This window comes from Hemitrygon akajei, chromosome 28 (genome assembly GCF_048418815.1).
Source record: "Hemitrygon akajei chromosome 28, sHemAka1.3, whole genome shotgun sequence".
Classification (NCBI taxonomy): domain Eukaryota; kingdom Metazoa; phylum Chordata; class Chondrichthyes; order Myliobatiformes; family Dasyatidae; genus Hemitrygon; species Hemitrygon akajei.
Genome location: NC_133151.1, coordinates 3,016,105 through 3,042,750, shown reverse-complemented (window position 1 = coordinate 3,042,750; position 26,646 = coordinate 3,016,105). Strand labels below are relative to the sequence as shown.

The 26,646-nt window shown below is 49.1% G+C and overlaps 1 protein-coding gene across 4 annotated transcripts in view; it reads right to left on the bottom strand.

Moving 5' to 3' along the window:
* The window catches only part of LOC140717621 (spectrin beta chain, non-erythrocytic 1-like), a 448,197-nt gene that overhangs the window by 107,005 nt on the left and 314,546 nt on the right, over positions 1-26,646 (bottom strand). For all 4 annotated transcript variants that reach the window (XM_073031202.1, XM_073031201.1, XM_073031203.1 and 1 more), the window contains exons 10-14: positions 25,021-25,138; positions 22,827-22,985; positions 16,508-16,810; positions 11,160-11,313; positions 5,718-6,588 (exon numbers count right to left, since the gene is read on the bottom strand). In XM_073031202.1, the coding sequence (XP_072887303.1) occupies positions 5,718-6,588; positions 11,160-11,313; positions 16,508-16,810; positions 22,827-22,985; positions 25,021-25,138 (1,605 nt within the window). The remainder of the gene's footprint in view (positions 1-5,717; positions 6,589-11,159; positions 11,314-16,507; positions 16,811-22,826; positions 22,986-25,020; positions 25,139-26,646) is intronic.

Genomic DNA, 26,646 nt, shown 5'->3' with positions numbered 1-26,646 from the left:
TAGTGACATTTAAGAGACTCTTAGGCAAGTGGATGACAGAAAAATAGAGGGCTATGTGGGAGGGAAGAGTTAGATTGGTCTTGGAGTAGGCTAAAAGGTTGGCACACATCTGCAGTTGCAAGAAAAGATTTGTGAACCCTTTGCAATTACCTGGTTTTCTGCACTAATTACTCATAAAATGTGGTCTGACCTTTACCTAAGTCACAATAATAGACAAACACAATCTGCCCAAACTAATAACGTACAAACAATTGGACTTCTTCTCGTCAACGCTGAGCACGCCATATAAACAATCGGTCTAGGTCACAAGAAGTATGAACAAGAGAGAAATCTGCAGGTGCTGGAAATCCAAGCAACACACACACACAAAATGCTGGAGGAACTCAGCAGGCCAGGCAGCGTCTATGGAAAAGAGTGCAGTCGATGTTTCGGGCCGAAACGCTTCAGCAGGACTCCAAAAAGTATGTGAATCTCTGGGGTAATGCCTCCTACAATGCCTCCTGTTTGGAGTCAGATGTTTGAGTCAATGAATGGTGAAAAAGAACCCAAGGGTAACAGCTAAAGACGTTATTAAAGTTTCTAGAACTTGCTGAAGTCTCTGGTCCAGTGTCCGCTATAAGAAAAGCACTGAAGATGAATGGTGTTCATAGAAGGACGCCATGGAGGAAACCACTGTTCTTCCCAAAAAAGAACTGCTGCACGTCTCAAATTTGCAAAAGGCCACTTGGATGTTCTACAACGCTTCTGAGACAGATGAGACAGAAGTCAAACTAACACCAAAACCTCATCCCAACTGTGAAACGTAGTGGTAGGAGCAACATGGTTTTGGTGCTGGTTTGCTGCCTCAGGGTCTGGACAGCTTTCAATCGTTGGGGGACAATGAATTCAAAATTGTATCAAGACGTTTTACAGGAGAGTGTCAGGGTAGCAGTCCATCTACCCTGAAGCTTAATAGAAGCTGGATGATGCCACAAGACAATGATCTGAAACACGAGAGTAGATCAACAACACAATGGTTTAAAAAGAAGAAAGTTTGTCTTCTGGAATGGCCAAGTCAGAGTCCAGACTTTAACCCAATTGAGATGCTGTGGGATGACCTGAAGAGAGCTGTTCATGCAAGGTATCCCAGAAATATTGGTGAACCGAAAAAGTTTTGTATGGAGGAATGGTCGAAAAGTACTGGAGAGTTTAACGTCGGTAGCTGAGCGAAGGGCGCTGAGTAGGCTACGGTCAATTATGGATAACTCTGAACATCCTCTACATAGCACCATCCAGAGACAGAGAAGCAGTTTCAGTGACAGGTTACTATCGATGCAATGCTCCTCAGACAGGATGAAGAGGTCAATACTCCCCAATGCCATTAGGCTTTACAATTCTACCGTCAGGACTTAAGAACTTTTTAAAAGCTATTATTAATGCTTTTTGAGACGGTGATTTAGATGCATATCATATTTTTTTACTGAGTTAAGTATTGTATGTAATTAGTTTTGCTACAACAAGTGTATGGGACATTGGAAAAAAGTTGAATTTCCCCATGGGGATGAATAAAGTATCTATCTATCTATCTATCTTGCCATTGTGCAAGTCTGATCTACAGCTACAGGAAACGTTTGGTCTAGGTTTTTGCTGCTAAAGGAAGTTCTACCTGTTATTAAATACAAAGGTTCACGTACTTTTTCCAGCCTGGACTGTGAAAGATTAAACAACGCTTTCAATAAAGACATGAGAAGTACAATTGTTTGGGTGTTAGTAGTTTAGGCAGATTGTGTTTGTCTATTACTGTGACTCAGATGAAGACCTGGCCACACTTTGTGGACAGTTAATGCAAAAATAAAACAGGTAATTGCAAAAACTCACAAAGCTTTTTCTTGCAACTGTACATGTGATAAATAAATCTGAATCAGAATCTGCTGTTAACATCCTGGGTGCCATTATTGCTCCAGAAACTGACTACAAGAGTGCGTCACTGACTGAACAGCCGGGGGATGAGTGACTCACCTCGGAGCCTTTCTACCATCTCCGACGCACAAGTAAAGAGCAGGACTGAATACTAACAACTAAAAGCACTCAAGAATGGTGACTGGGGCGGGATGATTTCAAGACAACGGCAAGAACTCGAGCAGCTTTACAGGGTGGGGTCCGGAAGAGCGGCACGGCCAGCACAGCTCCTGCCTCACGGCTTCAGCAATCAAAGTCAGCATCAGGTTTAATATCGCCAGCATGTGTCATGAGATTTGTTGTCTTTGCTGCAATGGTACAATGTAATGCAATGGAAATAAAGAAGTAGTGAGGTAGCGTTCATGGGCTCAACGTCTATCAGAAATTTGGTGGCAGAGGGGAAGAAGCTGTTCCTGAATCGTTGAGTGTGTGTCTTCAGACTCCTGTACCCCCTCCCTGATGGCAGAGGGGAAGAAGCTGTTCCTGAATCGTTGAGTGTGTGTCTTCAGACTCCTGTACCCCCTCCCTGATGGCAGAGGGGAAGAAGCTGTTCCTGAATCGTTGAGTGTGTGTCTTCAGGCTCCTGTACCTCCTCCCTGATGGCAGAGGGGAAGAAGCTGTTCCTGAATCGTTGAGTGTGTGTCTTCAGGCTCCTGTACCCCCTCCCTGATGGCAGAGGGGAAGAAGCTGTTCCTGAATCGTTGAGTGTGTGTCTTCAGACTCCTGTACCCCCTCCCTGATGGCAGAGGGGAAGAAGCTGTTCCTGAATCGTTGAGTGTGTGTCTTCAGGCTCCTGTACCTCCTCCCTGATGGCAGAGGGGAAGAAGCTGTTCCTGAATCGTTGAGTGTGTGCCTTCAGGCTCCTGTACCTCCTCCCTGATGTCAGAGGGGAAGAAGCTGTTCCTGAATCGTTGAGTGTGCGCCTTCAGGCTCCTGTACATCCTCCCAATGGTAGCAATGAGAAAAGGACCAGGGTGGTGGGGGTCTTTAATGATGGACGTCACCTTTTTGAGGCGCCGCTCCTTGAAGATGTCCTGGATACTATGGAGGCTGGTGCTCACGATGGAACATTTCACAGCTCTCTGCAGCTTATTCCGATCCTGTATAGTAGCCCCCACACACCTCCCCCCACAAATCAGACAGTGAGGCAGTCACGAGGAAATCTGCAGATGCTGGAAATTCAAGCAACGCACACAAAACGCTGGTGGAATGCAGCAGGCCAGGCAGCATCTATAGGGAGAAGCGCTGTCGACGTTTCGGGCCGAGACTCTTCATCAGGACTGATTTCTCCAGTTAGTCCTGATGAAGGGTCTCGGCCCGAAACGTCGACAGTGCTTCTCCCTATAGATGCTGCCTGGCCTGCTGCGTTCCGCCAGCATTTTGTGAGTGAGGCGGTCAGTTTGGATGCTGCCCATGGTACATCTGTAAATATTTGCAAGTGTCTTTGGTGGCAAACCAAATCTCCTCAAACTCCGAGTGAAATATAGCTGCTGTCATGCCTTCTTTGTGGCTGCACAGGTTCGATCTGCAGAATATCGACAGTACGGGTTCAACTCCAGCCTCTGGGGCCGTCTGTGTCGTGTTTGCCAATTTGACCCGTGACTACGGAGCTCTGCGCGCTCTGGTTTCTGCCTGCGTACCAATAAGGCACGGATAGGAAGATCACCTGTCCACTGTAAGTACCCCGACTGTGGAGCTGAGTGTAGAGGGAGTAAAGCTGCCGGGAACGTGGGAAACTGAAAATCGAGATTAGTGTAAGTGGTGCTTCATTGTCAATATGGACTCAGCGAGCCCAACTTTGCAGATGCTGCAAACCTTCAGCAACACACGCAAAATGCTGGAAGAACCTAATGGTTAGGCAGTAGCTATGGAGGGGAATAAGCAATCGACATTTCATGACCATAAGGCATGGTAGCAGAATTACCATGGAGCCCGTCGTGCCTGCTCCACCATTCTATTACAGCTGATATATCAACCCCATTCTCCTGAATTTTCCCCACAACATTCAATGCCCTTCCCAATCAAGAATCTGTCAGCTGAAACATTAAAGACCCAAAACATCCTACGACCCCGGGTTCACCACTGAAGGTGTGTCTAACTAGCACCAGAAGGTGTATGCCACAACTACAACTAGCCTCTGCTTTAAATATACCCAATAATTTTTCCTGCACAGCTGACTGGGGCAATGAATTCCATAGATTCACCTCCCTCTGGCCAAAGAATTCCTCCTCACCTCTATCCTACAGGGACAGCCTCGTATTCTGAGGCTGTGCTCTCTCGTCCTAGACTCCCCACTACAGGAAACTTACTCTGCACGTTCACTCTATCTGGGCCTTTCAATGTTTGCCAGGTTTCAATGAGGACCCGCCCCTTCCCGTCATTTTCTTTTTGAACTCCAGCGAGTGCAGGTCCGCAGCCAACATCAGATTGACAGTTCATTCCCCTCCATAGATGCTGCTTGACCTGCTGAGTTTCTTCAGCATTGTGTGAGTGAGAGAGAGAGGGAGGGAGAGGGGAGGGGAAGAGGGGGGAGAGAGGAGGAGGGAGAGGAGAGAGGGAGGGGGGAGGTGGAGGGGGAGAGCGAGTGGGAGGGAGAGAGGGGGGAGAGCGAGTGGGAGAGAGGGGGAGAGGAGGGACGGAGGGAGAAGGAGGGAGAGTGGGAGGGGACAGGGGAGAGGAGGGAGGGAGGGAGAGAGAGTGGGAGGGAGAGGGGGAGGGAGGGAGAGAAGGAGGGAGAGAGAGTGGGGAAGAGGGAGAGAAGGAGGGAGAGAGAGTGGGGAAGAGGGAGAGACTATTTCCTATTTTGTCTATGCCTCCATCGAGGTTGAAATTGCTCAAATGTCCTCCAATCTAACCCTTCACCCTCTTCACCACCAGCAGACCGCAGCCTGCACCGACCACAAGCTGCAGCGTGGTTAGTCAAGGGCGGCTGCTTTGGCAGCACCTCCCAAACTCACAGTGTTTTAGGTACTCCACTGCCTCTAAATCACACACCCCACTGACTTGCCAACGTACTGCTGCCCCTCCACTGTTGCTGGTGCTAATTCCTGGAACGCCCCGCCCTTGATAAACAAGGAAACCACAAGAGATCCGAAGATATGACTGATCACCACCTTCTCAAGGGCAAATTAGAGATGATCTGTAAATGTTGACCAACCAGTGACAAACAAGAGCATTAGACAGAGGAGCAGAATTAGGCCATTCGGCCCACAGAATCTGCTATGCCATTCCACCATGGCTGATTTACTGTCTGTCTTCATCCCAATCTTCTGCCTTCTCCCCACAATCTTTGACACCTTCACTAATCAGGAACCCATCTACCTCTGCTTTAAATATACTCAAAGCCTTGGCCTCCACAGCCAATCAATTCAACAGATCCGCCAAGGCCTGGCTAAAGAAATTCCTCCCCATTTCTTTTCTAAATGGATCTCCCTTGTATTCTGAGGCTGTGCCCTCTGGTCCGAGATTCTCGCACCACAGGAAACATCCTTCCCACATCCACTCTACCTGTTCCTTTAAACATTTGATAGGCTTCAATCAGATACCCCCCTCATTCTCCAAACCCCGTTACCTACAGGCTCGGAGCTAACAAATGCTCCTCGTACATTAACCCTTTTATTCCTTGGGGTCATTCTCGTGAACCTTCTCCGGAGCTCTCCCACGCCAGCACGTCCTTTCTTAGATAAGGGGCCCAAAACTGCTTGCGTATAACACAAGAAGCAGCGCTCCAAGTTAACCACATGTATAAAGTTCATTCTTTAAGCAGTTTCAAGCCGTACCTGTGCTGTACAACCTCCAAGTCTTCAAGTTTCTCGGGGATCTCCATGCAGTTCAGCCATTGCTCCTTCTCGTCAATCCAAATCGTACAGGCGTCCGCCTCACTGAACATCTTGTAGAGAGCCAGGGCGTCCTGCAGCGTCTGCCTCCGCTGCTGCGCCAGAGCCACCAGCTCCTCGTACCTCTGCTCGATGGCGGGCAGTCTGCCATCCACCTCGGGAGACTGGGCAAAATCATCGGGCAGGCTTCGGGCCTGCTCGTGCAGGGCGTCGATGGTGGGCCGGTGGTTGTGAATCTCCTCTTCCACGTCCTTGTGCTTCTTGGCCAGCGTCTGGGTGGAATATTCGTCGTGCCCGACATCGGCGCTGGACGCGATGCGCAGCGTGTCCATGATCCAAGCCTCAATGTCGTTGGCGTCGGCCTGGAATTGGTACAGGTTGAGGATCTCGTTCAGCCTCCGCTCCCGGAGGGCCGCCAGTTCTTCCAAGTGCGCCCAAAGCCCGCGGATGTCCTTGATTTTCTCCCTGACCTCGTTGGCCCCGAAGTGCCCTTCTTCAATCAAGCCCTCGCCCTCCCTTATTGTCTGCTGGAGCGGGCCGCTGCGGCCGCTCATCTCGTCCTTGAACGAGTTGTGTTTGCTGATCAGCAGCATGACGTTGGTCAAGTCCTTGCCGTAGTCTTCCGACGACATGATCTGCTCTTTCTCCCGGATCCAGGACTCCTCCTCGCCCATCTCCCAGAAGAACTTCCAGAGACGGCGGGACTCCTCGAGCTTCGCGCGGCGCTCAGCCGCGAGCTTGCACAGTTCCTGGTAGCACAGCTCCAAGTGGGCGATGCGGTCACAGACGATCTGGGGGTCGCAGGGCTTATAACCTATTGGGGAAAATAAAACAGCGTTTACTATTCTTGTTTGCAGCTCATTTGATGTCAATTAACAATTAGCGGCTCTCCAGATGTTAGGAAACAGCATATACAATGCAGTACCTGCTTTGCCTATCATACAAACACAAGAGGTTCTACAGATACGTGAGCGAAGCTTAGGAGGACGATGGCGCCTAACGGCGACCCCTTTGCTTGCATCTTCGGAAACAGTTCTATTTCTATCTTTGATATTTCTTTTTTCCCCTCTTTTCAAGGTTCTTTTGAAGACCCTGACCTGGAGTCACACGCTGACTTCGGTTCTTTGCGGGAATGGGACCCGATCTCAGGGCCTCGCGACCGGTCGCTTTTCGACATGTCGAGGACGCGGCCTGGAAGACCAGCGCGCCTTCCGGGTGCCGGATTTTCGTGGCTATGGAGACGGGCGGATTCGAGTTCGGTGCTGCCGCCTGATGTGTCGTGGTAGTACACGGAAGATCGAGGGCAGCGAGCTGGCCGCGTGCCCAGAGACCCGAGTTCTTTGGGCAGAGAACTCGGAAAAAGCGACGCAACAGACTTTTAACATCGTAAATCGGCGAGTTGTTTTGTTAAGTCTCCCCTCTCACTGTGAAAAGAGGACATCTCGTTTTCCCTTATTAGGGAGAGAGAGCCTGCGGTGTGTCGAATACCGGGTGAACAAGTAGTCTCTGAGGTACTGCAAGTCTTTACTGATACTTTGCTGCACACTTGTGGGGGGCGGGGGTGCCAATGCTTTTTTTGCTGGTGGGGGGGGGGTCGGTGCTTAGCTGTTGCTTGTGCGTGGGAGGGGGGAGCTGGGAGGAGGCTTTGGGGTTCTAACATTTAACTATCACTCATTCTCTGGGTCACGCCTCTGTTTTCGTGGATGTTTGTGAAGAAAAAGAATTTCAGGATGTATATTGCATTCATTTCTCTGACATTAAGTATGAATACAGTATTAATGGTAAGACTCTTGGCAGTGTGGAGGATCAGAGGGATCTTGGGGTCAGAGTCCATAGGATGCTCAAAGCAGCTGTGCAGGTTGACTCTGTGGTTAAGAAGCTTTGGGCCTTCATCAACCGTGGAAATGAATTTAGGAGCCGAGAGGTAATGTTGCAGCTATATAGGACCCTGGTCAGACCCCACTTGGAGTACTGTGCTCAGTTCTGGTCGCCTCACTACAGGAAGGATGTGGAAACCATAGAAAGGGTGCAGAGGAGATTTACAAGGATGTTGCCTGGATTGGGGAGCATGCCTTATGAGAACAGGTTGAGTGAACTCGGCCTTTTCTTCTCAGAGCGAAGGAGAATAAGAGGTGTAATAATAAGATGAGTGGCATTAATCGTGTGGATAGTCAGAGGCTTTTTCCCAGGGCTGAAATGGTTGCCACAAGAGGACACAGGTTTAAGGTGCTGGGGAGTAGGTACAGAGGGGATGTCAGGGGTAAGTTTTTTACTCAGAGAGTGGTGAGTGCGTGGAGTGGGCTGCCGGCAATGGTGGTGGAGGCGGGTATGATAGGGTCTTTAAAGAGACTTTTAGATAGGTAACACAGAAAACCTACAGCAGAATACAGGCCCTTCGACCCACAAGGTTGTGCCGAACATATCCCTACCTTAGAAATTCTAGAAAGTCTCTTAAAAGACCCTATCATATCCGCCTCCACCACCGTTGCCGGCAGCCCATTCGACGCACTCACCACTCTGTGTAAAAAACTGACCCTTGATATCTCCTCTGTACCTACTCCCCAGCACCTTAAACCTGTGTCCTCTTGTGGCAACCACTTCAGCCCTGGGAAAAAGCCTCTGACTACCCACACGATCAATGTACATAGAGCTTAGTAAAATAGAGGGCTAGTAATTACTAATTAGAAATTAGTAATTTCTAAGGTAGGGACATGTTCGGCACAACTTTGTGGGCTGAAGGGCCTGTATTGTGCTGTAGGTTTTCTATGTTTCTATTAAACGTACCTATTGAAACCTATTGAGATGCTGGAAATCCAGAGTAAAACACATCAAAACTTATGAGTGGTATGAACAGGCTAAATCCTCCAAGAGGAACACAACCTTATCATAGGATAGTGGTCACCAACCTTTTTAAGCCCAAGATCCCCTACCTCGGCCTTAGGGAAAGGCAAGATCGACCCCAAATCCAGTAATTACACGCATGCGCACTGGGGCAGAAAAGACCAGAGGTAAAACCCCGAGACCAACCAGTGATCCCTGGCACGAAGGTATCACTGTGTTTAGGTGACTGATGACCTCACGTGGGTTCAAGTTCAACACTGAGCGTGACAGGGAATGAGGAAAGGTGCAGCTGACTCATGTCGTTTCCTCACAGCCCGGTGGTTGGGGACCACTGAATTACACCGCGTAACGCGGGAGAGCTACACGCATGCGCACTGGGCAGAAACGACGGAACTAAAATCCCGCAACCCGGAAACAGTATTTGTGTTTAATTTTTCATTTTTTTTTTCGGGATCTACTGGGAAAGTCTCCAAAAATCGGCTAGTCGATGGCGATCGACGGGTTGGCGACCACTATCGTAGGGTTTGGAGGCTTGTGTGACTCAATGACCCGGAGCGTTATGTCAGCTGGAGACAGGGCTTTGTGTTCTGTCACTTGGTGGGCTCACTGGTGCCAAACGGGTCAAAAGGTTAGAGGCCAGACTAGGAGTGGTCCACCGCCCTACAGGCTCGGGGAGACTGTTACGGAGACAGCAATGGATGATCCTTCTACATCTGAGTGTGATGACATTCCTGAATCACTTGCACGGCTGACAGTGGCGAAAACCGAGAAGAAGCTACTGACTACAACGAAGGAAGCCCGAAACGCCGCCAGAGACGAAAGACCTTCACTGCTTCCCCAAATGCCAGCGGTGTGACAGGCAGGAAGAGGGTAAATGCAAGCAGCTTTGGGCCGAGACCCTTCATCAGGACGAGAAAGAAAGGGGGAAGAAGGTGGGATCAGAGGAGGAAGACGTACTAGGTGGCAGGTGATGGGTGAAACAGAGGGGGGGGAGGGGTTTGAAGTAAAGAGCTGGAAAGTTGACTGATGAGAGAGATAATGGGCTGGATAAGGAGGGGGTGCAATCTGATAGGAAAGGACAAAAGACCATGGAAGAAAAGGAAGGCGGAGGAGCATCAGAGGGAGGTAAGAAAAGACAGACAGGAATGGTGGGGGGGGGGGGGGGAATCCAATTACCATAAGTTTGAGAAATCGATGTTCATGCCATTGGGTTGTACCGGAAGTTTGAGAAGTCTGTTCAGGGGATGCAGTAAGCTTGTTAACACTGTGATACAGGTCTCAGCTCCAGGTTGAGCTTGGGAATGCTGCTCGACTGAAGGAAGGGACGCAGCGGCTGTGCCTGGGTCCCACACGCAGAGAGCAGTTTACTTCAATTAGGACACCCTGGGCCACGGCCAGGTATAACTTGCAGGAACAGAAGTAAATCCACAGGCCCACTTCAACAGCTCTATTTTAAAAGAAAAAGCCTTTCTTTCGCTATTCTGCCAGATCCCATTTCTCCCCCTCACCTGACTTGGGTAATACAACTGGGTCGAAGTTCTGGGACTCCCTACCCAACAGCACAGTGGACTTCGGTGGCTCCCCACCACCTCCTCCTTACGAACCATGGACGGGTCGGCAGAAAAAACGTGGCAAGAGACGCAAGAGGTACTGCAGACGCTGGCAATCCAGAGTGACACACACATACACACACACACTCACACGCAATGTGCTGGCGGAGCACCTACAGATGGGAATAAACAGCCGGCGTTTCGGGTTCCGCCTACCGCCTGCCACCTCGTACTTCTTCCTCCCCTCCTCCCGCCATCTTCTTATTCTAACTCCTTCCCCTCTTCCGGTCCGGTCCTGACGAAGGGTCGCGGCCCCGAAACGTCGACTGTCTATTCTCATCCGTAGATGCCGCCTGAGTGCGAAAAACTTGGCACTGCCGTTTTCCCGAGGCACGGTACATTTAAAGCTCGCCTGCTGCAGAGGAGAGAAGGGCGATCTCAGCCATCACGCGGTCGCGCGAGGCGCTATTACAGCTCGCGGAGTCTGGGGTTCAATTCTGGCGCCGTTCTGTAAGGAGCGTGTCTGTCCTCCCTGTGGAACATGGCGGATTTCTCCAGCTCCCTCGCACGGTCCAAAGATGCACCGCGTATGTCAACTGGTCATCGTACGTTGTCCCGTGGTCAGGTTCGGGTTAATGGGGCTTGTTGGGGCAGCGTGGTTTTAAGGGCCTACTCTGTGCTGTACTGCTAAATAAATTAATGAAATGAATAAACATAATTCCAAACAGGAGAAAAATCTGCAGATGCTGGAAATCTGAGCAACACACACACACACACAAAATGCTGGAGGAACTCAGCATGACAGGCAGCATCTGTGGAAAAAAGTGCAGTCAACTGGTTCCTAATATAATTCCAGCTTGTTTTATATAGCCCGTGCACAGATCACCAGAAGAGTACAAAGATGAGAGAGACTGAAAGAACTTGCGATTGTCACGCCAAGCAAAACAAGGTAACGGGTGGAGTGGAATGAAACACTGAGAAGCTCGGCTCATACCTTCCTCGTCGGTCGTAAACTTCTGAGCGCCGGTGTTCACAGTTTTAACCCGTTCCGCCTGGACTGCGATGTCTGCCTCCACCAGCGTGTGAGTCTGAAGCAGGTCTTCGACACCGTGCAGGTGCTTGCCGTAGTCCTGCGACTGAAGGCGGCTCTGGAAAAGGAATTGTTAACATCCGCTCTGAGAGCTCGTTCCCAGTCACGTTACAAGCAACAGCACCGCCACAGAACTGTTGACGGCACACTCGCAGCGGCCACTCTGCTGGGCACAGGAGCGGAACACGGTGTGGTCTTCAATTCTGTAGCGCGTCCACTTTAGTGTTTGACGTGTTGTGTTTTCAGGGACGCTCCTCTGCACACCGCCGTTGTAGTGCGTGGTTACTAGAGCTACCGTCACCTTCCTGTCAGTTTGAACCAGTCTGACCATATATGTTGAAAGATTGGAGCGACTGGGCTTGTATACACTGGAATTTAGAAGGATGAGAGGGGATCTGATTGAAACATATAAGATTATTAAGGGATTGAACACGCTAGAGGCAGGAAACATGTTCCCGATGTTGGGGAAGTCCAGAACCAGAGGCCACAGTTTAAGAATAAGGGGTAGGTCATTTAGAACGGAGTTGAGGAAAAACGTTTTCACCCAGAGAGTTGTGGATCTGTGGAATGCTCTGCCTCAGAAGGCAGTGGAGGCCAATTCTCTGGATGCTTTCAAGAAAGAGTTAGATAGAGCTCTTAAAGATAGCGGAGTCAAGGGATATGGGGAGAAGGCAGGAACGGGGTACTGATTGTGGATGATCAGCCATGATCACAGTGAATGGCGGTGTTGGCTCGAAGGGCTGAATGGCCTACTCCTGCACCTATTGTCTATTGTCTATAAGACAAATGAGCAGAATTAGGCTATTCAGCCCATCGAGCCTGCTCTACCATTCCATCATGGCTGATCCCAGATCCCACTCAATCCCATATGGCCTTCTCACCACATCCTTTGAAGCCCTGTCTGATCAGGAAACAATCAACTTCCTCTCTCATTTTCGCCCACGGAACGGCCACTGTCACGCACCATTCTCTGTAAACTCTGGAGACTGTGGTGCATTAAAATCCTTGGAAATCCAACAGTTTCTGAGATAGTCAAACCACCCCATCTGGCACCAAAGGTCATTCCACAGTCTAAGTCACTTAGGTCACATTTCTTCCCCCACTCTGATATCTGGTCTGAACAACAACTGAACTTCCTGACCGTGTCTGCACGCTTTTCTGGACTGAGCTGCTGGCTGAGTAGATATTTATGAGTGTACAGATGCACCAAATTAAGTGACCACTGACAGTTGTGGCTGAAGGATCATAGTTGGGAGATTAACATCGAAGGATGCATATTATACTGAAAGGATAGGCAGAGGGGTGGCATGGCTTCATTTTTGGGGAAAAAAAAAGAAATCAAATTCTTAGAAAGTAGTCACATAGGACTTAGTGGTAACATACAAAGATAGGTGGAGGGGCCAGTAGTGCTGAGGAAACAGAGAGTCTGCAGAGAGACTTGGACAGATTGGGAGAAAGCGCAAAGAAGTGGCAAATGAAATACAATGTTAGAAAGTGTATGGTCATGCACTTTGGTAGAAGAAATAAACGGGCAGACTATTATTTAAATGAGGAGAGAATTCAAAGTTCTGAGATGCAATGGGACTTGGGAGTCCTCATGCAGGATACCCTTAAGGTTAACCTCCAGGTTGAGTCGGTGGTGAAGAAGGCGAATGCAAAGTTGGCGTTCATTTCTAGAGGAATAGAGTATAGGAGCAGGGATGTGATGTTGAGGCTCTATAAGGCACTGGTGAGACCTCACTTGGAGTGCTGTGTGCAGTTTTGGGATCCTTATTTAAGAAAGAATGTGCTGACGTTGGAGAGGGTTCAGAGAAGATTCACTAGAATGATTCCGGGAATGAGAGGGTTAACATATGAGGAACGTTTGACTGCTCTTGGACTGTACTCCTTGGAGTTTAGAAGAACGAGGGGGGACCTCATAGAGACATTTCGAATGTTGAAAGGCATGGACAGAGTGGATGTGGCAAAGTTGTTTCCCATGGTGGGGGAGTCTAGTACGAGAGGACATGACTTGAGGATTGCAGGGCGCCCATTCAGAACAGAGATGTGAAGAAATTTTTTTAGCCGGAGGGTGGTGAATCTGTGGAATCTGTTGCCACGGGTGGCAGTGGAGGCCAAGTCATTGGGTGGATTTAAGGCAGAGATTGATAGGTATCTGAGTAGCCAGGGCATCAAAGGTTATGGTGAGAAGGCGGGGGAGTGGGACTAAATGGGAGAATGGATCAGCTCATGATGAAATGGCGGAGCAGACTCGATGGGCCGAATGGCCAACCTCTGCTCCTTTGTCTTATGGTCTTATGGACTGAAGATGTAGAACCCCTGTGGATGAACCTAAGATATTGCAAGGCTGAAAAGATCCTGCTGGGGGTTGATGGCAGATATCGCCAGGATGTGGGCTACAAATTACAACCGGAGACAGAAAAGGCATGTGAAAAGGACAATGTTGTGATAGTCACAGGGGATTTCAATATGCATATCGATTGGGAAAATCAAGTTGACGCTGGATCCCAACAGAAGGGACTTGTAGAATGCCTACGAGATGGCTTTTTAGAGCAGCTTCTGGTTGAGGCCACGAGGGGAAACTGCAACTCTGGCTTGGCTGATACGTAATCAGCCTAATTTGATTAGGGAGCTTAAGGTAAAGGAACGCTTAGGAGTCAGTGGTCATTGTGTCAGAGAGTTCACCCCAAAGTTTGAGAAGAAGCTAAAATCGGATGTAGTCGTATTACAGTGGAGTGAAGGGAATGAGAAAGGCTGAAGAGGGGAGCTGGCAAAAGTTGATCTGAGGGGGACTCTGGGAGGGATGAAGGCAGAACAGCAATGGCTGGAGTCCCTGAGAGCAAATCGGACTGTGCAGACTAGACACATCCCAATGATGAAGTCGCATCTTAAAGGGAGGATGAGGCAACAGTGCAGGCCAATTCATTGGATATATTTAAGGCAGATAGTGATTAGTTGGGGCATCAAAGGTTGCAAGGGGAAGGCAGGAGCACGTGGGTTGGGAGGGGATAATAAATCAGCCATGATGGAATGGCGAAGCAGACTCGATGGGCCGAAAGGTCTAATTCTGCTCCTATGTCTTGTGGTCTTGCATAGACGTGGAATGAAAGGCAGAGTGAATTAGAAGACGTGCTTCTTTTCTTCAGTCTCAGTGCCCACTCTCCTTGAGATCGAGATTTCTGCACTTTATTAATGCTTGCCCCTTTCTCTCTTGAAATTGTCCCCCCCCCCCCCTCAGCTGATCCATTCTCCCCGGTCCTTTACAGCTCTCTCTGGCACTCTGCACCCGACTAGAACAAGAAATAGAAGCAGGAACCGCTCGGCCACTTGTTCCTGCTCCGCTCTGAGTAAGATGCAGGCTGTTCATCAACCAGGCAACGCTTTCCTGCACTAAATACCCAGCTCTTGAACCTATCGATCTCAGAGACGGCACCTCAGCTCTTCTTTAAGCGGGGAGTTTTGAAAATTGGGTGAAGGAAGTTCGCCTCTTATGCCTCCCGAATGTCTAACCCCTTACCGTGACCCTGTGATTCTATCTGAATAGAACTGAGTACATTTTGGCAAAAAACCTCCCTCAGTCTTCCAAGCAAAGGACCTCTCAGCTTAGCCTTCTGTACAGTCTTCCTTACAGAGACTGTAAGGAGTCTCTGCACGCACTCCTTAAAGAACAACAGGAGTGCGTGCAGGGAAAGGTTCTTAGCTCCATGATGTAGAACAATAGAGTGTGGAGAAAAGCCCTTTGTTCCGTGATGTCGTACTCATTAAACTAGTCATTAAATGCAAAGCTAAACTAACCCTTTCCACCCACGTAACGTCCATTATCCTCCACTCTCTGTTCATTCACGTGCCTATTTAAGCTCATACAAGCCTCTACCATACCTGCCTTTGTTGCGTCAGAGGTAAGGGGGAGAAGGCAGGATAACTGGGTTGATAATAAATCAGCCGTGATCGAACGGTAGAAGAGACTCGATGGGCCGCATGGTCCACTTCTGCTCCTATCTCCTATGTCTTCAGGACCACCACCGCCCCTGGGATCGTATTCCAGAAACTCAACACGCTCTGTGTAAAACAACTTGACCCACACCTTTGTTCTGAACTTTCCCCTTCATTCCCTCTAGCACTGAGACACTTAGACCCGGGAAAAAGAAACCATCTCTCTAAGCCTCTCGTTTTCTTATAAACATCTATGAGGGCTCCCCTCAGCCTTCCCTCTGCCCAGAGAAAGCAACCCAGGTTTGCCTTATAGCTCCTGCCCTCTAATCTAGGCAGCGTGCCGATGAACTTCTTTCTGCGCCTTCTCGAAAGCTTATACTGCCTATAATTGAATGTGTAATTTCTTTTTTGATCACCTAACTACAGCAAGGATGTGTTGGCGCGTGGCCAAGTGGTTAAGGCGTCCGTCTAGTTATCCGGAGGTCGCTAGTTCGAGCCTTGGCTGAGGCTTGCATGTGTGTCCTCGAGCAAGGCACTTAACCACACATTGCTCTGCGACAACACCGGTGCCACGCTGCTTGGGTCCTAGTGCCCTTCCCTTGGACATTGGTGGTGTGGAGAGGGGAGACTTGCAGCTTGGGCAACTGCCGGTCTTCCATAAAAAAAACCTTGCCCAGGCTTGCGCCCTGGAAACTTTCCAAGGTGCAAATCCATGGTCTATCGAGACTAACGGAGGCCTACCTACCTACCTACCTATAGGAAGGATATTAACAAGGTTGAAAGAGTGCAGAGAAGGTTTACAAGGATGTTGCCGGGACTTGAGAAACTGAGTTACAGAGAAAGGTTGAATAGGTTAGGACTTTATTCCCTGGAGCGTAGGAGAATGAGGGGAGATTTGATAGAGGTATATAAAATTATGATGGGCATAGATAGAGTGAATGCAAGCAGGCTTTTTCCACTGAGGCTAGGGGAGAAAAAAACCGGAGGACATGGGTTAAGGGTGAAGGGGGAAAAGTTTAAAGGAAACATTGGGGTGGGGGGGGAGCTTCTTCACACAGAGAGTGGTGGGAATGTGGAATGAGCTGGTAAATGCGGGCTCACTTTTAACATTTAAGAAAAACTTGGACAGGTACGTGGATGAGAGGGGTATGGAGGGATATGGTCCAGGGGCAGGTCAGTGGGACTAGGCAGAAAAATGGTTCGGCACAGCCAAGAAGGGCCGAAGGGCCTGTTTCTGTGCTGTAATGTTCTATGGTTCTATGGAAATACCTGAGGGTGTGCGCGGCGGGGTTAGAAGCTTCAGCAACACCACTACCAACCTTCATGTCTTCCATCCAGTCCACAATGTACAGCATCTCCTGGTACATCTTCTGCAGCTCAAGGTTCTTCGCCAGCCGCTCACGACGGGCCTGCAGCAGCTCACGCAGGTAGTCCCACAGCCGGATGACGTTGTCCTTCCTGACGGTGATGCGCTTGATGTCGTAGTACTGCTCGGCCTGCAGCTCCTTGGCCACGGCCACCACCGCCTGCACGCGCTCGTTGTACGCGTTGATGTCCGTCTCGATGGCCTCGTGCTTCCTCGTCGCCGCCTCCACCGCTGCCAGGTCCAGCCCGAAGTTATCCTGGAAAGAGGGGGGGAGATTCAGTTAGGCCGGAAATGCGTGCGATGTACGAGTTTCGTTTCAGACCTCAGCTCTCAATCCCATTCTTAGAGTGGCTCGTCCGGCTGTGGTCCCTGCCACTGCCACAGCGAGGGCCAAATGCAAACTAGAAGGATAACTTGCATACAATGCTGGAGGAACTCAGCGGGTCAGTGGAAGGGAATCAACAGTTGATGTTTCGGACCTGCTGAGTTCCTCAAAGCAGCTTGTGCGCGCTGCTTAGGGCTTCCAGCATCTCCTGACCCTCTTGTGTTAAGGAGAATAACTTATCTTCCGGCTAAACACTTTCCCAACGATATGTAAACTGCTTTTTTCCCCCCATTACCACGCTTACTGTATGTCTCTTTCTCATCCCGCGTCTCCCAAACAGTCAGTACTCGCGCTCGTTATCACCTACACAAGAGATTCTGCGGGAGCTAGAAATTCAGAGCAACGCGTACAACATGCTGGAGGAACTCTGCAAGTCAGGTGGCATCCGTGAAGGGGAATAAGCAGTTGACGTTTGGGGCCGAGGCCTTTCACCAGGACTGTTTATTCCTTCCATAGATGCTGCCTGACCTGCTGAGTCCTTCCAGCATTTTGTCTTCATTCCTCGTCATCCTAACCCATCCTCACGTAATCTTTTGTCGAGCAGCTCATTCCTTTTCCCAGCTCCACTTTGAAAAATGACACCCCTTTAATCTTAAAACTCAAGAGATTCTGCAGATGCCGGAACTCCAAAGCAACACTGGCCTTTATCAACTGTGGGATTGAGTTTAAGAGCTGAGAGGTAATGTTGCAGCTATATAGGACCCTGGTCAGGCCCCACGTGGAGTACCGTGCTCAGTTCCGGTCACCTCACTACAGGAAAGACGTGAAAACCATAGAAAGGGTGCAGAGGAGATTTACAAGGATGTTGCCTGGATTGGGGAGCATGCCTTATGAGAATTGGTTGAGTAAACTCGGCCTTTTCTCCTCGGAGCGATGGAGGATGAGAGGTGACCTGATAGAGGTGTATAAGATGATGAGAAGCATTGATCATGAGGCTTTTTCCCAGGGCTGAAATGGCTAACACGAGAGGGCACAGTTTTAAGGTGCTTGGGAGCAGGTACAGAGGAGATGTCAGGGCTAAGTATTTTATGCAGAGAATGGTGAGTGTATGGAATGGGCTGCCAGCGACAGTGGTGGAGGTGGATACGATAGGGTCTTTTAAGAGACTCCTGGATAGGTACACGGAGCTTAGAAAAATAGAGGGCTATGGGTAACCCTAGGTAATTTCTAAAGTAAGTACATGTTCGGCACAGCCTGTATTGTGCTGTAGGTTTTCTACATTTCTAACACACACAAAATGCTGCAGGAACTCAGCAAGTCAGACAACATCGATGGAAGGGTGTAAACAGTCAACATTTATTTGGAAAACTGCCATTTCATTAGGTCAGAATCTGTTGCAGAACAGTTTCTACCTAGCATCAGTCATGCGTACTTGCGTGGCCATTAGATACTGCACTGTATTCTTGGGTCTCGGCCCGAAACGTTGACTGTTTATTAATTTCAATAGAAATGCTGCCTGACCTGCTGAGCTCCTCCAGCATTTGCGTTTGTCCCTCATTACCCTTGCTGCAGTTTCGAGCGAGTCTCAGATCTGAAATACTAATTGGTTTCTCTTCCCACAGAGGCTGCTTGAATGGCTGGTTCTTCAAGCATTTCTGTTTTATTTTGCTTCAGACTCCAGCATCTGCGGCTTGATCAAAATGGGTGCAGCCAATCAGAATATGATAATAAAATCAGGGAAAAAAAGGAGCGAAGAGGCGGGGAAGAGGTTTGAATATAACCATATAACAATTACAGCATGGAAACAGGCCATCTCGGCCCTCCTAGTCTGTGCCGAACGCTTACTCTCACCTAGTCCCACCGACCTGCACTCAGCCCATAACCCTCCATTCCCTTCCTGTCCATATACCTATCCAATTATACTTTAAATGACAATACCGAACCTGCCTCTACCACTTCTACTGGAAGCTCGTTCCACACAGCTACCACTCTCTGAGTAAAGAAATTCCCCCTCCTGTTACCCCTTAACTTTTGCCCCCTAAAGTTGAACTATGAGCTTTCTGCCTGCCAGAAAAGATAGTTCAGACTTAGGTTTTTTATCATTGACATATGTCATGAAATTTGTTGTTTTGCTACAGCAGTGATCAGAGTGGGACCACAAGGAATGCATTGGCCAGCACAGACTCCGTTCCTGGCTATTTCCTTTTCTATTCTTTGACTGTCCGCCGAGGGTCAGGAAAACTTAGTAGGGGTGCACACTGGCAATCGGTTGTGTAAATTACAGATCTGTGCCTCTCTGATCATTATTACTACGGGGCAGATCCTTGTAAAAGTAGACACTGCGTTTGTGAAGCCATGGAATTGGGGGGGGGGGGGTGGCGTGCAGTTTGTAGGTTTGCAGAAAACTGAAAATGGGGCGATGCTTAAAGGCTTGGCTGAGAACTTTTAAATTAAGGAGTGCTCAGCCATGTGCCAGTGTGAGTTGGCCAGCAAACGCATATATGAAATTCCGGACTGAAATATGGACTGGTTTTTATTGTCCACCAGGTAAACTGGCAGGAGCCATTTTTCCATTGCTCTAAATTAAGACAAAAGGTTGCTGGTATAGTGTAATCAGAACTATCAAATTCATTTCTCTCTGCCTATCCCAGTCCCTCCCCTCTCTTTCTCGTGAGAATAAATGATTGCATATAATAGTGGTTGGATAATGACAGGAGTATTTTATTTGCCTGTGACACTGCACACAGGACAGTCTGAACAAACACACGAATAAAAGACATCGAAAGCAATGACAGAAGCCTCCGAAACTGCCTTTTCTCTACCAGGTGGTGACACAGCTGCCAAGCATTCTCCTCTCTGTGTTTGTGAAGTTTGTTTCACTCAGTAACATCCGTCTGCCCCCTGTGCAGGGAGCTGCTCTGCTGACTGCATGCTGATAAACTTGCTCACTCTACTGGGGATTTTATCTGAGAGTATGAGGAGACAAATCATATTGACATTTCTGAGTATCAGCAGCTTTCTCGGGAAAGATTAGGCAACAATTTTGTTTTGGAAACGATAAATTCAGTAACAATTGGAGGTTTCCCAGATCTACAGCAGAACAGGCCAAAGTTGTTTCCTATGAGTGTTGGGTTCAAATACTAGGAGACAGAAACTAACAGAGAGGTTTTTTAAAACTCATAGGTGAGTTTAAAATTGAGTTAATAGACAAAGACATTTGATTCAATGAAGATCGGGAGAAAAGGAATTGAAGAACATTTTGGATTCAGTATCTCCTTTAACAAAGAAAGAAAATTTAGCTTGAGCCAACAAGATGTCGGAAAAACTAAAACTTCAGCCAGAGTTCAACTTTAAGGAGTGTCTCAATGAAAACATTTAAGAGAAGTTTGTACAAGCACGTAGACGGGAGGGCTATGGGTCCAGGTGCAGGTCAGTGGGAGTAGGCAGAATAATAGCCGGCAGCACTCGCTGGGCTCATTTATAAACTTAGACCTGATAAACAAACCTGGGTTATAAACTCAGTCAGCTCCATCATGGGCACCAGCCTGCATAGTAGCCAGGACACCTTCAAGGAGCGATGCCTCAGAAAGCAGCGTCCATCATTAAGGACCCCACTCAGGACATGCCCTTTTCACATCGCTACCATCAAGGAGGAGGTACAGAAGCCTGAAGACACACACTCTATGTTTCAGGAACAGCTTCTTCCCTTCTGCCATCCGATTTCTGAATGGACTTTGAACCCATGAAGACTACAGGCAGTCCCCGGGTTACGTACGAGTTCCGTTCCTGAGTCCGTCTTTAAGTCGGATTTGAAGTCGGAACAAGTACATCCGGTATTATTTAGCGTCAGTTAGTCAAACGTTTGTCTTAGTATATATTCTACCTTTCTATGTATACGAAACACTTAAGAAACGTACGTATTCCAATAATTAAACCACTGTGCTGCTTAGTAATAATTGTAGCTTTCATCGGGGCAGGGCCTTTCAAATGCTCCATTATTCTCACTTTATCCTTTAAAATTGTTCCGATTGTTGACCGACTGTAGCCTAACGCTCTTTCAATGACCGATGGCATTTCACCTCTTTCCAAACTCTTTATCCCTGCAGCGGATAGTGAGGTCAGCTGAGAAGATCATTGGGGTCTCTCTTCCCGCCATCACGGACATTTACACTACACGCTGCATCCACAAAGGAAACAGCATTATGAAGGACCCCATGCACCCCTCATACAATCTCATCTCCCTCCTGCCGTCTGGGAAAAGGCCCCGAAGCATTTGGGCTCTTACGACCAGACTATATAACAGTTTCTTCCCCCAAGCTATCAGACTCCTCAATACCCGAAGCCTGGACTGACACCTTACTGCCCTATTGTCCTGTTTATTATTTATTGTAATGCTTGCACTGTTTTTGTGCGCTTTATGCAGTCCAGTGTAGGTCTGCAGTCTAGTGTAGCTTTCTCTATTTTTTTTTAATTACGTAGTTCAGTCTAGTTTTTTGTACTGTGTCATGTAACACCATGGTCCTGAAAAACATTGTCTCATTTTTACTATGTACTGTACTAGCAGTTATGGTCGAAATGACAATAAAAGTTGACTTGACTTGACTTAATTATTTCCTCTTTATTTTCAATCACGATCGCTTCCCGTCAATGGAATAGAAAACACGGCAGGCGGCGGGTCCCAAGCTCCGCTGGGTCTTAAGGACCACCGTACTGAGACAGGCCAAATGGGACTAGTGGGGGCTGTGCTGGGTTTGGGTATTTGATCATCCACAATATTCCACGTGGGAATTTAAACTGGAGGTGGTTGTGTTTTTTTTTTAAGGTGGTCGAGTTGCAAGCTCAAAATCAACCCGGCACGGATGGTACAGGAGTCACTGGATCGACATCAACCCGGCACAGGAGCGGTCTGTCACTGGATCGAACTCACGAACCTCCATTCTCCAGCCTGGTGCTGATCTCACTGCGCCACCAGCCGACCGGAAGGGGGGGGGGGGGGCGGGGTCAGGGTGAATCTTACTAAGAACAATTTAAGCCAAATACAAAGTTAAACACTCAACACAGTGTCAATGGCAACGACTTAAAATGGTGGATGTCGTCGTGATCCGACTTAAAATGGCAGACGGCGTCGCGATCTGAGTTAAAATGGCAGACGGCGTTCTCCTTCCTTGGCTTGTAAGTACCAGTTGTCCGTAAGTCGGACGTTCGTAACGTGGGGACTGCCTGTACCTTACTTCTTTTATATTTCTATTTCTTTTTGTACTACCTATTTAACTATATCACTGTTGCTCATTTTTTTGGCCTCTATTATTATGCTGTGACTGCATAGTCGACAAATTTCACAATATATGCAGTGATATTAAACCTGATTCTGATTCTGTTTCTGCGCCGTAGTGTTCGACAACGAGTTTGAAGTTTGGGGCGGATATACCAGAGCCAGGGACCCAAGAACAGAAGAAGATGGCCAGCAGCGATGGAGGGCTGAAATTCAGGGAATCTGAAGAGCGGGCAAACTGGTGGTGCCAAAGCGGCTACTGAGGGTGGGAGAGGTGAGGGGCGAAGAGGAAGCTGAAAGCAAGGATAAGAATGATAAAACTGAGCGCTACATTTGTCAAAAAAAAAAGGCAAAGAGGTTCCTCTCCGGCCAAATGCTTTTACGCTAAAACACATCCCTATGCAAGTTATTGGCCTGAACATCCAAATCTCAAACACAAAAGATTGCAGACTTCGGAACCTGGAGTAATAAAAATACTGGGGGAGCTCAGTAAGCCAAGCGGCATCTCTGAGGGGAAAGGAGCCCCTTGCCCCCCCCTCCCCACAGACGATGCTCGCCCTACTGAGCTTGCTTTTTGACCCAAATCTGATGGCAGTTTTTTTTCAGGCATCATTTTAGACTTCACTCCCCTGCCGCGGTGATACTACCCATTTCCAGGTCCCCGTCTCTGCTTACCTGGGAAACAAGGCGCTGGTTTTCACTCAGCCACGTCTCCCTCATCGCCGCCTTGCGGTCAAACCGGTGAGCAAGCTGCTCCAGCTTTTCCTGCCGGATGAGCTCGGTGCGCAAGGCCAGCTCCCGCTCGTGCTCGGCTTTCTCCAGCCGTTCCCAAGCCTAGGAAGGAAGGGGGTTAAGTGAAACATGTAAGCACAGAACTGGTTTGGCCCATCGAGTCAGTGATATCCCTTCCCTTTACCCCTCCCCCCTCAGGTTTCTAAATCAGTTTCACCTTGGGTGCCTAACCAATTTCCTTTTCAAACCCTTAAGATCATAAGACGTGGAAGCAGAAGTAGGGAATTTGGCCCCTGTGTCTGCTCTGCCATTCCTTCAGGGCAAATTTATTCTCCTTATAACCTCCGACTCATTTACTAATCAAGAACTTATCTTCCGGTAAGATGGTGGCACGTTCAATCACCGCGGCTTCTAACGGGGTCAACAAAAGGGTGCTCCTGTCCTTTTCAAATGTTATTTTTAATATATATAATTGCAAGATCCTGCTAGCCATTAAGAACTTTAAGTACTGCAGGGCTACCCCGGCAGCGAGTTGCTTGTTGGCGGAGAAACTGGAGGAGCTGGACTTGGTGCAGATCGCTCTGCTGCTTGCGTCGGAGACGCTTCAGAGGGGCTGGTGCACGTGACCGTCTCAGTCACTCCTCCTGTGACCGCAAGACCCCTTTGGACGTCGTTAGCGTGGAAGGATGCAAGTCCGATTCTCTGATCCGCTGGCGGGCGGCAGGGGAACTGCGAGGACGAGGCCTCGAGCTGCGCAGTCGCCTGCTTACGGCCGCTGGGAGAGAGGCCTCGAAGCCAGTGCTCTTCACCGGGGGGGGGGGGGGCAGTGTGGTGCAGCCCCCAGGCCGGTCAGTGCTGCCGTCGCAGCCCTATCCTCACTCGCTCGGCTGGTAAGCTCTGCTGTGGTCGGCCGCAGATTTCTGCAGCGCTCGTAGGCTCAGGGTCCAGTCTATTTTCTCTCTGCGTGGCTGTATTTTACTGATATCTTGCGTGTGCTTTTTATCTTGAATGTGCTACGTGCGCCTTGTGCAATGTGTGACTGTTGGGACTGTGCTTTGCACTTTGGCCCCAGATTAACACCGTCTCGTTTGGCCGTACTCGTATCTGGTAGAATGACAATTAAACTTTGAATCAAACTGAATTGAACTGAATCAACCACTGCTTTAAACATGACTTGGCCTTTGCAGCTGTCAAAGGTTTTGAATTTCACAGGTTCAATCACAAGGACTTTATTCCCTGGAGCGTAGGAGAATGAGGGGTGATTTGATAGAGGTGTATAAAATTATGATGGGTATAGATAGAGTGAATGCAAGCAGGCTTTTTCCACTGAGGCCAGGGGAGAAAAAAACCAGAGGACATGGGTTAAGGGTGAATGGGGAAAAGTTTAAAGGAAACATTAGGGGGGGCTTCTTCACGCAGAGAATGGTGGGAGTGTGGAATGAGCTGGTGAATGCGGTCTCACTTTTAACATTTAAGAAAAACTTGGACAGGTACATGGATGAGAGGGGTATGGAGGGATATGGCCCAGGTGCAGGTCAGTGGGACTAGGCAGAGAAATGGTTCGGCACAGCCAAGAAGGGCCAAAAGGCCTGTTTCTGTGCTGTAATGTTCTATGGTTCTAATCTAAACCCCTACTGATTTCTTTCCAAGCACCTGATCCAAGAACTCTGCCACGAGGACCAGCACAGAGAGGCCCCGTCACCTGTGGGCTCTCCTCCGAGTCACACGTCACCCAGCCTCAGAAATCCTCCTTTGTTGTTACTAACTCTAAACCCTGAAACGCCTCCACAACAGCGTGCGAGAGCACCTGTCTGTCATATCAATCAAAATCAAACTCTAACTGAGTCAGACAGACTGCAACGCTGTGAGAAGGCTTCGACCCGAAGGCAGCTCACTGACACCTTCTCAAGAAAATAAATGCTTATCTTGCCGGGGGGTTGGGGGGGGGGGGCAACTCAGTCTTGAAAAGTTAATAAACGTCAGCCCCTTTAATGAGTTCTGACCTCATCGTAGACAAGTCTAGAGTCCTGGAGCTTCAGGACTTCACCGCAGGCTGCTTGACTGAGCGGAATTACCCTCGAGGCTATCAGGTAGATCAATTTCAAGTTGTAGCAGAGTTAACATGCAGGCTCCCCACCTTGTTGATGTCTGATATGAGTTTTCCCTCGCGTGGAGTGTAGACCTTCTGATTGTTGGCTCTCATTTTGCTTTGTATGGTGAAGAGCAGCACCTCCAGATTACCCTTCTCGATAAACCTGCCAAGAAAGCACGACAAGAATCCCTCTTAGCTGCAGTTAGTGCCATTGCGAAAACAACTTCTGAGGTGAACGGCTCACTTTTTAAAAAAAGACAGTCATCATCAGGAAAAAACATCTCAAATTTTGTAAGGGGGGGGGTGTTGCAGTTGAGATACGAGGTCAGGTGTCGAGGTGGGGTGAGGAATGTAGGAGGCGAATGCCATTCTTCACAACGGAACGGCGACGGTTTATTAGAGCATTATAGGCCACTCGGCCCCACCAGTCCATTCTGGTGCCAGCGAGACCCGATTCCCTGCGCTCGACCCATATCCCTTTCAGTGCCAATCGAAATGCTTCTTAAATACCACGCGCCTGGTGGCTCACTGGGCAGCAAACTTGCCGTTCCTTTGGCATCTGTCTGCTTCCCACCCACCCCCGACCCCTCACCCCCCCCGACCCCTCACCCCCTGACCCCTCACCCCCCCCGACCCCTCACCCCCCGGCTGAGTCGCTAGCTCGACGCTCCAGCGCGGATGGAAAGCGCGCAAGGAGCCGGCCGGATTCGAACCCGGGACCACTCGCCTCGAAGCCCGGTGCAGATGCCACTGCACCACCGGCCGGCTTAAGACGCCTCTTTGCTCCTTTTAAAATCTTTCTCTTCTCCCGATACACCCCCCCAGTTTTGGACTCTCCTACGCTGGTTAAAAGACTGTCAGCATTCACCTTGTAACAGCTACAGAAAAACACTGGAGGGCCTGAATATGCCCAACCTACGACAATCCTCATATACCGTCTGGGTCATCTCCAGCCCCTTGGCATGAACACGGAATTCTCCAACTTCCGGTAATTCCCTCCCTCTCCCTTCCCCATCCCACTTTCACTCTGCCTCCTCCGCCTCCAGCTGCCTATCACCTCTCTCACGATTCTGCCTTCTACTACCCATAGTGCTTTCCCCTCACATTCCTTCTTCACCTCTCCGGCCTATCCCCTCCCTGCTTCCCCTCCCCCACCCCTTGATCTTTCCTCTGATTTTTCACTCTCCCCACCTTCTTTATAGGGCCCCTGCCCCTCCATCTTCAGCCCTGACGAAGGGTCTCGGCCCGGAACGTTGACTGCTCGTTTCCACGGATGCTGCCCGGCCTGCTGAGTTCCTCCAGCTTGTTCTACGTGTTGAGTTGACCCCAGCATCTGCAGTGTACCTTGTGTTTATTACGTCAATCCTCAGCTGCCAGTAAAGTTAGCCAAAGATAATTAGCTACCGGCCCGTCAATTTTTCTTGGCTGCGAGGCGCAAAGGGATTCAGTGGCCCTTGAGATGTCAAGAGCATGCCACAGTCTTTAAAGCCGATGAACAGATTTTATTTTTGAAGATACTGGGGTCCCTCTCTTGGACTTCCTTGACTGACAGGACGTGGAGGGTGTGGGTCACAGGAGATAGTAAGTCCCCATTCCAAAGAAGAAGTCAGAACCATTTTCAAACATCCTTCATTGGTTTAGGATGCTGGTCGCCTGGGCATGCAGCGTTCG